Genomic DNA, 12,316 nt, shown 5'->3' on the forward strand with positions numbered 1-12,316 from the left:
TACCTCTCCGCCAATGACGGTAGGCTTGGTCAGCCTACCCGAGGCGTCGACCCAGGCGCCTGCGCCTGCTTCCGCTGGTTCAGTTGCTCACTCCTTTGAGCCGACTGTTCCAGCTGTGACGACGTCACCGCCGGCTGTGAGTGCTATTTTTACAGCATCCTTCACCGAGCCGGCGGTTACTATTGCTGCGGATTCCGCGGCGGCGACCGCGGCGGCTGCTACCATGCCCCCGTCATCGGCAACGACGGCCGATCCATCAGGTACGCATGGGGCTTCTCGCCAATCTCTGCCACCTTCCCATCTGCCTGACCTCTTGGATGGATTTCCCTTGGGTTTAGGTGATGGGTTCGGCGGCTATCGGCCTGTTATTGACCCTACAGGTGCGTAGGGTTCTTTTGGCCTGTTATATATATATATATATATATTTTATATCATCTTTTCCTAACTGCTTTATGTTTTTTGCAGTGTCGGATTCCAATGAAGTGTATGTTCCACGATGGAACATTGGCCGAGGAACAACCCTTCGCACCCCTGTGGAGTGCGTGGAGTGGGCTCGTCACGCTGCTCCTAGTGGTGCGTTGGGGGAAGCCATGGCTAGCTACCAGGAGGGTAGGCTAAGCAATGAGCTTCGGGTTCTCCTGGCCCGGATGCAGCCGCGCGTCGAGCAGCTTTGTCGTGAAAACGACAAGTTGAAAGCAGCTCGCGTTAAAGAAGTAGCTCAGGCGCGGGTTGTCCGGGAGGAGAACCAAAAACTTACCGCAGTGGCTGCGGAGAAGGAGAAGGCCTTCAAGGCCCTCGAGGTTGAAGTTCAGGCCCGGCTCGAGGCCCGTTCCAAGGCTGCCCAAGCTGTTAATGAACAGCTTCGGCTGGCTAAGGAAACTGCAAAGAACGCAACCGAGAGGGCCACCAAGGCTGAAGCTGTTGCTGAGCCTCTACGCGTGGAGAATGAGGAGCTTAAAGCCAAATTAGAGGCTCTCCAGCAGGCTCATGATGCCTTGGCGATGGAAGACGCCAAAAAGCTCCAAGAAATCCTGGACCAGAGGGGGGTGCTTGACCATGCTGAGCGTAAGCTGAAGGGCGTCGAAGAGGCTGCGGCTAAAGAAGTGTTGCTTGCCAACCTCAACAAGAGTGAAGCCGATCGCGCCCGTAACGAAGCTCAAGCTGCCCTCCAAGAAGCCCTGGTTGCCAAGGAATGGCTTCTTCGAGAAGCGTTGTCTCAGGTAAGCTTTTCTTGTCTTTACGCTTTTCTTTGTAAATAGAAAAGGTTTTGACACTTGTATATTTTTTTTGTAGGTTGTGCATCGGGTCTTTGCTGAGACCTCTTATGATGATGCTATGAGCGCAGCCCTCAACGCTTCTCACGAGGATGGGGAAAAGGTCGGCTTCCTGCTTGGTCTAGGGTTCGTTGAGAAAGGCATCCCGCCTTCCAACTTCCCTTTGTACAATGTTGATACTGAAGCTGTTTATGACCAAGCAGTGAACCAGTATGCAGCCTTCCCGCATCCTGTGGTGGAGAAGGTGAACGAAGTCGCTGCTGCTGATGATGGGCTAGCTATTCTTAAAGCCTTCCTTGAACCACCACGCTCTACTGATGGAGCGGGTCCAAGTGGAAGTGGTCCTGAAGCCTGATTCTGAAGATCCCTTTCCACCATTAGCGTAGATTTTTGCTTTTGTATAGCTATCTTTGTAATATTTGAATTTGATGAAATAAAGATTGTGTTTGTTCTTTGCCTTGTTTATTTTACGCATGTTTTGATCTAACTTAGTAATTTCTTTAGTACTTAGATAAGTTAACTTTTTAACGTGGTAAATTATAAGTTTGTTTCGCTTCCTCTTTCATGATTGTGCGGGTATGACCGTCACTTACACTTAGTAGGATGGCTTAACTTTACTTATATCTGACCTGCGTGGAAGTTTTCCTCATCTTTTCCTTTGAAATTTTCTAAGTGTTCAGAATAAGTTAACCTTTGAACGTGGTAGATGATAGGTTGAAGTTTTGCTTCCTTGTTCGTGATTGTGCGGGTAAGACCGTCACTTGCACTTACAAGGATGGCTAAACTTTACTTACATCTGACCTGCGTGTAGGTTTTCCTTATTTTTAGCGTTGTGTTTATGCGGGTTTTGCCGCCTTCCACACGTAACGACTTACTTCTTCCCCCATTTATGCGGTGAATACCGGCACCAGTGTGGGAAGTTCATAAGTATAAAGGTAAGGCTATCAACACATTGTGAAAGGAGAATCATTTCCATTAGAAGTGGCTCTAGGCCTTTTCTTTACAAGTTTGGAATTGATCTACATATAACATTTGCGTAATTGAGCTCCATTCCATGTTCTTGGGATAGGAGTGCCATCGAGCCTTTCGAGCCGGTATGCGCCCTTTCCCAGGACTTCTTTGATAATGTATGGCCCTTCCCAGGCCGGGGCCAGCTTTCCTGGGCGTTCTTGGTTCGAAGCCTCGTTGTTACGCAGTATGTAGTCTCCTACATTGAAGTTGCAGAGTTTTACCCGCGTGTTGTAGTACTTTTGCATTTGTCGCTTGTAGTTCTCTTCACGCACTACGGCTAAGTCTCTGCGTTCCTCGGTTAGCATAAGGTCCAACCGTCTTTCCGCATCATTGTCTTCTGGCTGAATCAAGACCCTTGGTGAGGGTAAACCAATTTCGACCGGGACCATGGCTTCAGTGCCATAAGTGAGACTGAACGGGGTTTCTCCCGTACTGGCCTTCTTCAGCGTTCTGTTTGCCCAAAGGACGTGCGGAAGCTCGTCCACCCAGCCGGATCTGTGTTCCAAGAGTCTTTTCTTTATGCCTTCGACGATGCTCTTATTTGCTCTTTCCACCTCACCATTACCTTGCGGGTGTGCCACTGAGGTAAAGGTGTGGGTGATTTGAAGTTCTTTCAGCCACTGTTGTAGCTTCTTGTCAGCAAAGTTGGTGCCGTTATCGCTCACCAAATTCTGTGGAAGTCCAAAACGACAAATAATAAATTCCCAAATAAATTTTTTGATATGTTTCGCGGTTGTTTGGGCTAAAGGTTTTGCTTCTATCCACTTGGTGAAGTAGTCGATGGCTACCACTAGGAACTGAACATTTCCTGCTGCTGTAGGAAATGGGCATGTCACATCGATGGCCCACTTCTGAAATGGCCATGAAGAAGTGACTGGAACAAGTTCATTCTTCGGGCGGTGCGTGTTGGGTGCGTAAAGCTGGCAAGACCTGCATTTTCTGATGTATGCCAGTGCATCCGTATGCATCCCCGGCCAAAAGTATCCCGCGTTGTTTAGCTTAGCTACAACAGCGCGGGGACCTGCGTGTACTCCACAGATGTCTTCGTGTACTTCCCTTAGGAGGTAGTCAGCATCTTGGTTGTCCACGCATCTTAAGAGTGGGCCAAGAAAGTTACGTCTGTAAAGGATGTCATCGATGAGTTGATAATTCAGTGCTTTACAGCGTAGTTTTCTTGCCTGTGTTTTGGATTCTGGTAGTGTACCTGCCGCAAGGTATTTTATTATTGGTGTCATCCACGTTTCCGTGCCGGTTTGGATAACACAAATTTCCTTGTGCGGGACCGAAGGTGTCTCAAGGAGTTCAATGCGGATATCCTTTCCTAAGTGGGTGAAGGCTAATGATGCAAGCTTGCTTAACGCATCCGCAGATTTGTTTTCACTTCGCTTGACGTGTATGACTTTGCAGTCGTTGAAATCGCGCATAAGGGATTTTGCTTGTGCGAGGTACAGGGCCATTGTGTCGTTCACGGCCGTGTACGTCCCGTTGATTTGATTGGCTACTAACATGGAATCCACGTGGGCTTCCAAGTTTTTCACTCCCATCTTACGCGCAATTCTCAGCCCAGCCAAGAATGCCTCATACTCGGCTACGTTATTCGTACTTGGAAAATCCAGTCGAATAGCGTAAGTGTATTCTTGGCCCGCTGGGTTAGTTAGTTTCAGCCCTGCGCCTGAACCCTCGTTACTGGCTGCTCCATCAGTGGAGAGTCGCCAGACATCATTGATGTCTTGTGCTGGAGAGGGTTGAGCCTCTTCCTGGCACTCTTTTTCCCGCGATACAGGCACTTCTGCAATAAAGTCGGCCAGAACCTGGTCTTTTATGGCTGGTCTTGGCTTATACTTTATCGCGTATTCCCCCAACTCAATTGCCCATTTGGCTAGGCGTCCCGATAACTCGGGTTTGCCTAGAACGTTTGCAAGTTTGAAGTTGGAGAGAATGGTGATTGGGTGACCCTGGAAATATCGTCTTAGCCTGCGTGAAGCGTGTATAAGTGCTAAGACTAATTTTTCGAGGGTAGAGTACCGGGTTTCTACGTCTGTTAGGATACGGCTGACATAATAGATTGGCATCTGGATGCCTTTTCGTTCTACTAGCAGGACTGCCCCGGTTGCTCTATCAGTTGCGGAAAGGTATAGGATTAACTCCTCTCCCGCTTTTGGTGCTGTCAGCGTTGGGAGTTCGATCAAGCGTGACCGAATCTCCTGAAAAGCTGCTTCCGCTTCTGGTGTCCAGCGGAAGTGCGTTTTCTTTAAACAGTTTCTCAATGTTGACACGAAGGGAAACGACTTATCCGCGTGGTTTGCCAAAAAGCGATTAAGTGCCACTAGTCGTCCATTCAGTGTCTGAGCCTGTTTGATGGTAGTAGGTGATTCCATTTTGATAATGGCTTCGACCTTTTCAGGGTTCGCTCTGAAGCCATCTTTAGTGACGAAGACCCCCAAGAACTTCCCTTCTTCCATTCCAAAGGCACACTTGCTCGGGTTGAGCTTCATGTTTATCTTCCTGAGCGTGTTGAAAGTTTCTTCGATGTCTTTCAACATCGCTTCTGGGTCAGGGCTTTTGATGACCAAGTCATCCATGTAGACTTCCAAGTTCCTCCCAATTTGGGCATGAAACTGGCTGTCCATCAGGCGTTGGTATGTGGACCCGGCATTCTTAAGTCCGAATGGCATCATTTGGTAACAAAATGTGCCATCGGGCGTCCGAAAAGCGGTTTTGTCCTGATCATCAACGGCCATGTGGATTTGATGGTACCCCTTATACGCGTCCAGGAAGCATTTAAGGCGGAATGTTGCCAACGAGTTCACCTTAAGATCAATTTCAGGTAACGGATAACAATCTTTGGGGCATGCTTTGTTCAAGTCTTTGAAATCTATGCACATGCGCCATTGTTTGTTATTCTTCGGTACCATAACGGGATTTGCAACCCAAGTTTGATATCTACTAACGCGTACGATGCCTGCGTCAAGGAGTTCCTTGACTTGGGTTCTACACGCGTTAGTTTGTTCTGGCCCCATTACTCTGCGCTTTTGTACGATCGGCGTAACAGCCGGATCGCATTTGAGCTTATGCTCTGCCTTACTTCGGGGTACACCAGTCATGTCAGCTGGTGTCCACGCGAAGATGTCAGCGTTCTTTTGTAATAAGCGCTTGAGTAAGGTGCGTGTGGGATCAACAATTGTTGGGCCAATGGAGACGGCCTGGTCCGGGTACTTGCCGTTGAAGGCCCATCTTTCTGGTTCGGTGATGGTTGGTTTAGCCATCTTTGGTTTGGGTTTAGATGAGACAGATGCGATGCATACCTGGGGAATGCCGGTGATCATCGCTACACCCTCAGCTGTTGGCCATCCCATCATGCCGTGGACTGAGGATACCACGGCGTTGAATCTTGCCATCCCGTCTCTCCGGAAGAGAATGTCGTATGTGTGGTGTGGCTTCCTCATCACGACAAAGTCCACATCTTCTGTGCGGGAGTGTTTCCTATCCGTAAGAGTGACGGGGAAAGATAGGATACCCAGGGGGGTGTTTGTGCTGCCATCAAACCCTTCCATCGAGGCGCAGATCGTTTCCAGGCGTTCCTTGTCTTCGTCATCTAGCTTGTCGAAGAACTGCCTGTACATCACCGTTGACGAGGCGCCGTTGTCAGCAAGAGTGCGGGAGGTGATGTAGTGCCCCAGCTGGCTTTTGATGACGATAGGGCCTTCTTTGCTGGGTCCTCCTGGCACTCGCGGGAAGCGCACCCGACCTTTACTGTTGGTCGTAGCCTATCCACCAACTGTAGGCTGCGCACGTCCCATCGTAAGGGTTGGTGAGTAGGCAGCGGCTAATAGTGACAAACAGTACTAGAGGGTGCTCCTCCTCGTATTGTTGTCGGTGAGCTGTCACCCTGTGATTGGTTCATGGGCTGCTCTGGTCAAATTGTCTGTTCCGCCCATACCTTAGTAGGTATAGTACGAAAGACCTTCCAGAAGCATACGGACTGGCTCATTTAGGCGGGAGTATTCCCGCCTTGCTCATTCCTTCATGTGACTACTGAAGTAGCGAATGCCTTGTGCGTGTAGCCTTGCTGTTAGTGCGGGTAGCCTTCCCTGATGGCTTGTATCCGCAGCTGCGGGAACAGGCGGGGTACTTCGCCATTGGGAGGCTTTCCCTGCGGGTACAGCTGGCGTACTGCGCGTAAGGTTCTCTGAGCATGGTGGGTCCTGCTGGAGCAGTTGGTCATTGCGCAGACGTCCCTATTCAAGGTGAGTCTTGCGGGTCCAACTGGGCTCTGCTGGGACCTACCTCTTCACTTATTAACTAAACTAAACAATACACTTTTATTTTTAACTTAAATAGCTCATAGATAACTTTTAAACGTGTTAAGGTGCATCCCCTCTATCTAAGAGTTTGACGTTCAAATCCAGCAATGCAAGATCAATCTATTTTTGAAATGGAACAAATTTATCACAGAGATATAGAATATAAAGATTCATATAACACAAACGAACAAAAGAAAAATCAACTCATAAAAATAATATTCTAAAGTTGGTATGTCATTTTATTTCCAGATTTCAATCATGTAGAAGAAATGATTATGTCAATGAAAAGGACTAGCATATTGTCTGTTACGATTTTTTTTATTATTATTAAACATAGCTAAATATTATTTAATTAAGAACAAATTTGTTAAGGATATCATGTCGGTGAATATACAACGGGTATTAGATATTGGAATCTAAGTCAAAGGGAACTAGTAAACGAATACTATACAAATTAGCGTATACTTTTAACTTAAATTCCAAAATGTTATATACTACAATCCATACCAGCACACATACAAGTATACAACCATTGGGGCACTAAAAATATAGTAAAATTACAACATGACACAATTAATTGTTTGACCAAGTGTACTAGGCAATGGCCCTTGTACGCATCATCAATTTAAGACGTCAAACACCATTACAAGTGTGTATGAGGGGCGTCAAAAGAGATGTGCGTAGTAAGGCAGTGGCAGGCGTAAAGGCTTAGCGTACAGGGCTATGGCTTTTCCCAACCAATCGATACGCTCATTTCACATTAAAAAAAATTAAGAATAATTGTTTTTTTGAAATCATTACATATGTTTAAGAAAAAAAGTTAGTTACATATGTGATATGATCTTAAAAACTAAGTGGTAAAAAATTCACACATTTAACGATATTTTATAAGTAAATATGATATTCAAACATTTAATCCGTTCAACAAATTCAACTCATTTGACAAAAAAAAAATAGTAAATTATTAAGAAAAATGTGTAACACATAAAGAAGGGACGAGGTTCCATTATTAATGATTTGCCTTAATTGAAATATCTTTTAACATGTTACCTTAATCTAGTCTAAACACTTCTTAAAATATTAATTTCATTTTTAAAATAAAAAGAAATAGGAACTCGAGGGTATTCCAATGCTCGAAGATCCTCTTGTCTGCCACTGTACAACTGTGAACTGTTACCAAGACTTCCTTTCATACATCTTATGCCACTCATGTTTCATAAATTTCAATACAACCACCAAAGTAGTGAGACTTTCGTTTACATACATAAATGCATATACCTAAAAGAGTATTAAATCTAAGACGTGTTATCAACACATAACAATTAACCTATCACTCACAAAATTACCAGGTTTGTTTATATTGGTCCGGTTTCTATTAACATTTTGAGAATAGTTTATTTCGTTCTTGCATGTTTCATTTATAGTCATGAAGTGTAGGGATGGGCGATAACCAGATCATTAACCATCGAAACCGAATCAAAATTAACTGAAAACCGAGTTATCAAAAATCAAATTAACCAGAATTCAGTTATTGTTTGTTTTCGGTTTTTGGTTCCCTTAGTTATCCAAAATAACTAAACCATTTATATTTCATACAAATTTAACTTTTATCAAAAATCAAAGTTAATAGTTTATTTCATTTTTGCATATTTCATTTATAGTCATGAAGTGCAGGGATGAGCGATAACCGGATCATTGACCAACGAAACCAAATCAAAATTAACTGAAAACCTAATTATCAAAAATCAAATTAACTAGAAATCAGTTATTTTTATTCATTTCCTTGGTTATCCAAAATTAACTAAACCACTTATATTTCATACAAATATAACTTTTATACCTTCATTCCATGTACTTCTAATAAAAAAATTTATCACAGTCTGGTTTTGATTATTAACCAAAATTAATCGAATCAAAAGCAACAAACTAACTAATTAATCTAACTGAATACTGTTATCAGTTTCTCTGGATGATTTTGTAAAAACCGAATATCGGTTTTCGGATTCGGTAGAAACCGTGGAATGAATAACCGAACCAAAACGACACATGCACTCCAACTTCATGGAAGTAAATGAATAACTTCTCAAAGATAAAGTACCAAATTAAAAAGAAAAACAATAATAATTTTTGCTTATTTACCTACACCCCTAACCCAACCCAACCCCTCCCTCATTCTCTTGCACACAAACAAAGACTATCTCCAATTCTCCATCTGTTATTATTTTTGGAGCTCAAGCTTCCATTAATGCAGATGCAGATGCAGATGCTTCCACTTAAACTATGACTTCTTCTTTCAGACTCATCTTCATCTTTACACTCATTTCAACATCATTATTACAATCATCAACCTCCACCCAATCCAATTGCTCAAACCCTAACTCATCATCTAAGCTAATAATCTCCGGCAACTCCACAATTTACAGCGAGAACAAAACATTCGCCCTCGGTTTCTTCCACACAAACGACGAATCCAAATGGTATTTAGGCATTTGGTACGCCTCAATACCCACTCCTACATACGTCTGGGTGGCCAATCGTGACTCCCCATTGGCCACCCAAGAATCCTCCTCTTTCGAGATCGTCGGCCAAAACATCGTTATAAAATATAACTGCGACCTCGTTTGGACAAGCGTCAGTAAAACTGGAAACAACAACAGTGGTTTTAGTTTTACTGATGTGAAGCTGCAAGAAGATGGTGACATGATAGTTACTGATGCTCTTGGTGTTGTTGTCTGGCGTAGCTTTGACTACCCTGCAGACACGTTTTTGCCTGGGATGAATTTGACAGCTGGTCAAACGTTGACTTGCTGGAGAAGCTCGAATGATCCGGCTCCCGGGTTGTATTCGTTGAGGCTGCGGCCGCAGGGGTTTGGTGAGATAGAGCTTTTGTTTAATGGGACTCGACCATATTGGTCGAGTGGGAACTGGACAGGGAGCATCTTTGCGAATGTACCGGAGATGACTCTTCCTTACATTTACAGGTTTTACTTCGAACGCCCCTTTACCGAAATGGCAACTTTCGGGTTTACTGAGATAACTAGTCAGCAAATATTGTTGACTCGGTTTAAAATTGATTCGTCTGGGCAGATTGTGCAGAGTACTTGGTCGCACCAGACGGAGTCTTGGAATAAGTTTTGGTCTCAACCGGATAACTGGTGTAGGGTGTATGGGTTGTGTGGGAATTTTGGGTTTTGTAATTCGAAATCGGTTGTGAATCCGTGTAAATGTTTGGATGGGTTTCGGCCCGTGGATGGGGCTGGGTGGGATGCTGGGGATTATTCGGGTGGGTGTGTGACAGATAGTGATGACAGTAATTGTGGGAATGATGAGTTTGAGGAGATCGGTGATGTCACGTTTGATCAACAGAAGGTTGAGTCGTCGACAGGTAGTCGAAGTGATTGTGAACGGAGATGTTTGAGTGATTGTTCGTGTGTTGCTTTGTCGCATAATCCGAAAACGAATTCCTGCAAGAATTATTTTGGGGGGATTTTGAATCTTGGGAATTCGAGTTCGGATTTGGGGATAATTCAAAATTCGTTGATTGTTAGAGTTCCTAGAGGAGTATTCGGAAAGAAAATGGGACGAAATATGGTTATTTTGATAAGCACGGTGAGTTGTTTTCTTGCGATTTCGTTGATCGTGTTCATCGTTTTCGTGATTTTAAGGAAGAAAACGATTACAAGAAAGAAACTAGAAGAGGAATCTGTGTTCCCGGTAACAAATTTAAAGGTTTTCACATACAAAGAGCTTCACGCAGTCACAAACGGGTTCTCAGAGCAGCTGGGACATGGTGGGTTCGGGGCGGTTTTCAGTGGGAATGTCGATTCAACCATGGTGGCAGTGAAGCGGTTGGAACGACCGGGTGGTGGTGAAAAGGAGTTCCGAGCGGAGGTATGTACAATTGGTAACATTCAACATGTTAATCTTGTTAGATTAAGGGGCTTTTGCTCTGAAGAGTCACATAGGCTTCTAGTTTATGATTACATGCCAAACGGTCCGTTAAGCGTTTACTTGAAATCGGGTGGGCGGAATCTTGATTGGGATGCTAGATTTAGGATTGCGGTTGGGACCGCACGAGGGATTGCGTATTTGCACGAAGAGTGTCGGAATTGTATAATACATTGTGATATTAAGCCGGAAAATATTTTACTCGATCAAGATTTTTCCGCTAAGGTGTCGGATTTTGGTTTGGCAAAGTTGATCGGGCGGGATTTTAGTCGGGTTTTGGCCACAATGAGAGGAACCTGGGGGTATGTTGCTCCCGAGTGGATATCGGGAGTGGCTATAACCACAAAGGCGGACGTGTATAGTTACGGGATGACGATGTTGGAGTTGTTAGGGGGTCGTCGAAATGTGGAGGGCCCGCCGGATGGTGGTAACGGTAACGAAAAGTGGTTTTTTCCGCCGTGGGCAGCGAAAAGGATAACGGAAGGAGACGTGGCGGATGTTGTGGACGAGAGGCTTGGCGGGGAGTATAATATGGAGGAAGTGGTGAGACTCGGGTTGGTGGCGGTGTGGTGTATCCAAGACGAGGAGGTAGCTAGACCGACAATGGGGATGGTGGTGAAGATGTTGGAAGGGGTGGTGGCGGTGGAGGTGCCACCGCCACCTAAGCTGCTTCAAGCGTTGGTCGCTGGCGAGTCCTTTTGTGGCGTTGGCGGGAACAGTCAAAACGAAACGTTCGAAACGTTCACTCGGGTCTCGAATGAGTCTAAGGATTCATAGTTTGTTGTTTAAGGTGATTATGTTAATAGACAATAGTTTAATTAATAGTTAATATGTTAATTTTGGTTTATGGTAAGATTAAAATGTTATAATCTTTCTAGGCAACTAGTGATTTTGAATTATTTATGTGTCTTTGTTACATAGATTTGAAAGAAAAGTATATGGTCCACGTTGTTGAGACCAGACAACACAACATTAAATCCATAGGATAAAGACACTAGCCATTCCATTTATTGTTTTCTAGACTTTAGACATGTGTACTCATTAAAATCATCAAGTCTTAATTTATAGTTTCGACCAAGTAACATTTATCCACACATATCCTTTATGGGGACGGAATGGGTGAAGAAGGAAGCGGGTGGGTGGGGGGACTGAATGTCGAAGATGAGTGTAGATCAAGTCGTTTTTTACCGTTAAATATAGGCGTTGGTTCTTTAATTAATAATAGTCTCGTTTTCAACTCAACACATTTTCGCAAAATTATTTACATTTTATATTTATACATACCGCTTTACTAGATTCAACCTTTCAAAATGCTAAAATAACCCGGCTCAAGGTGAAACAAAGACTAAAATCAAGACCAATACTCGCAATATCAACTTAATTTTACTCGCTGCCATTTCAACAATTTTTCACAAAATCAATCAAAATTCTTGCGTTATCCCGTTTTTCACGAGTTCGACACAATAGTTGTACGGTGAATTTCGGATGATGCAAGAATAGACGAAAAAGATATGGACTTCTTCCTATAGACGCATGATCATTCAAACGGAGCGACTTTGGATTCGTTGCTAGCACGAAATCGTGAAATGGCACAATGTTGAGGATGTGAATAAAACATTATTTATTTAACTTACTATTATGATCTATTTTGTAAACTTTTTAAATTATGAATTATGAAATGTTATTCTATTTATTTTAATTAATACTGAATGAATGGTTTAAGAATGAGAGGGATAAAGATGATGCATTGCACAAGGGTTTAATGATGGTTGGAGTTGG

At 43.9% G+C, this 12,316-nt stretch overlaps 1 protein-coding gene across 1 annotated transcript; it reads left to right on the forward strand.

Annotated features, from left to right (window-relative positions):
* The first annotated feature begins 8,751 nt into the window (after positions 1-8,751).
* LOC143621135 (G-type lectin S-receptor-like serine/threonine-protein kinase SD2-2) lies at positions 8,752-11,627 on the forward strand. Its single transcript, XM_077092649.1, has one exon. It carries the CDS (start codon positions 8,870-8,872, stop codon positions 11,312-11,314), a length of 2,445 nt encoding a protein of 814 aa, XP_076948764.1. The 5' UTR covers positions 8,752-8,869; the 3' UTR covers positions 11,315-11,627.
* Positions 11,628-12,316: the final 689 nt, after the last annotated feature.

The sequence above is a fragment of the Bidens hawaiensis genome, unplaced genomic scaffold (assembly GCF_021521415.1).
Source record: "Bidens hawaiensis isolate Kalapana, Puna unplaced genomic scaffold, B.hawaiensis_p1.1 tig00002772_1, whole genome shotgun sequence".
In the NCBI taxonomy this organism is placed as follows: Eukaryota; Viridiplantae; Streptophyta; class Magnoliopsida; order Asterales; family Asteraceae; genus Bidens; species Bidens hawaiensis.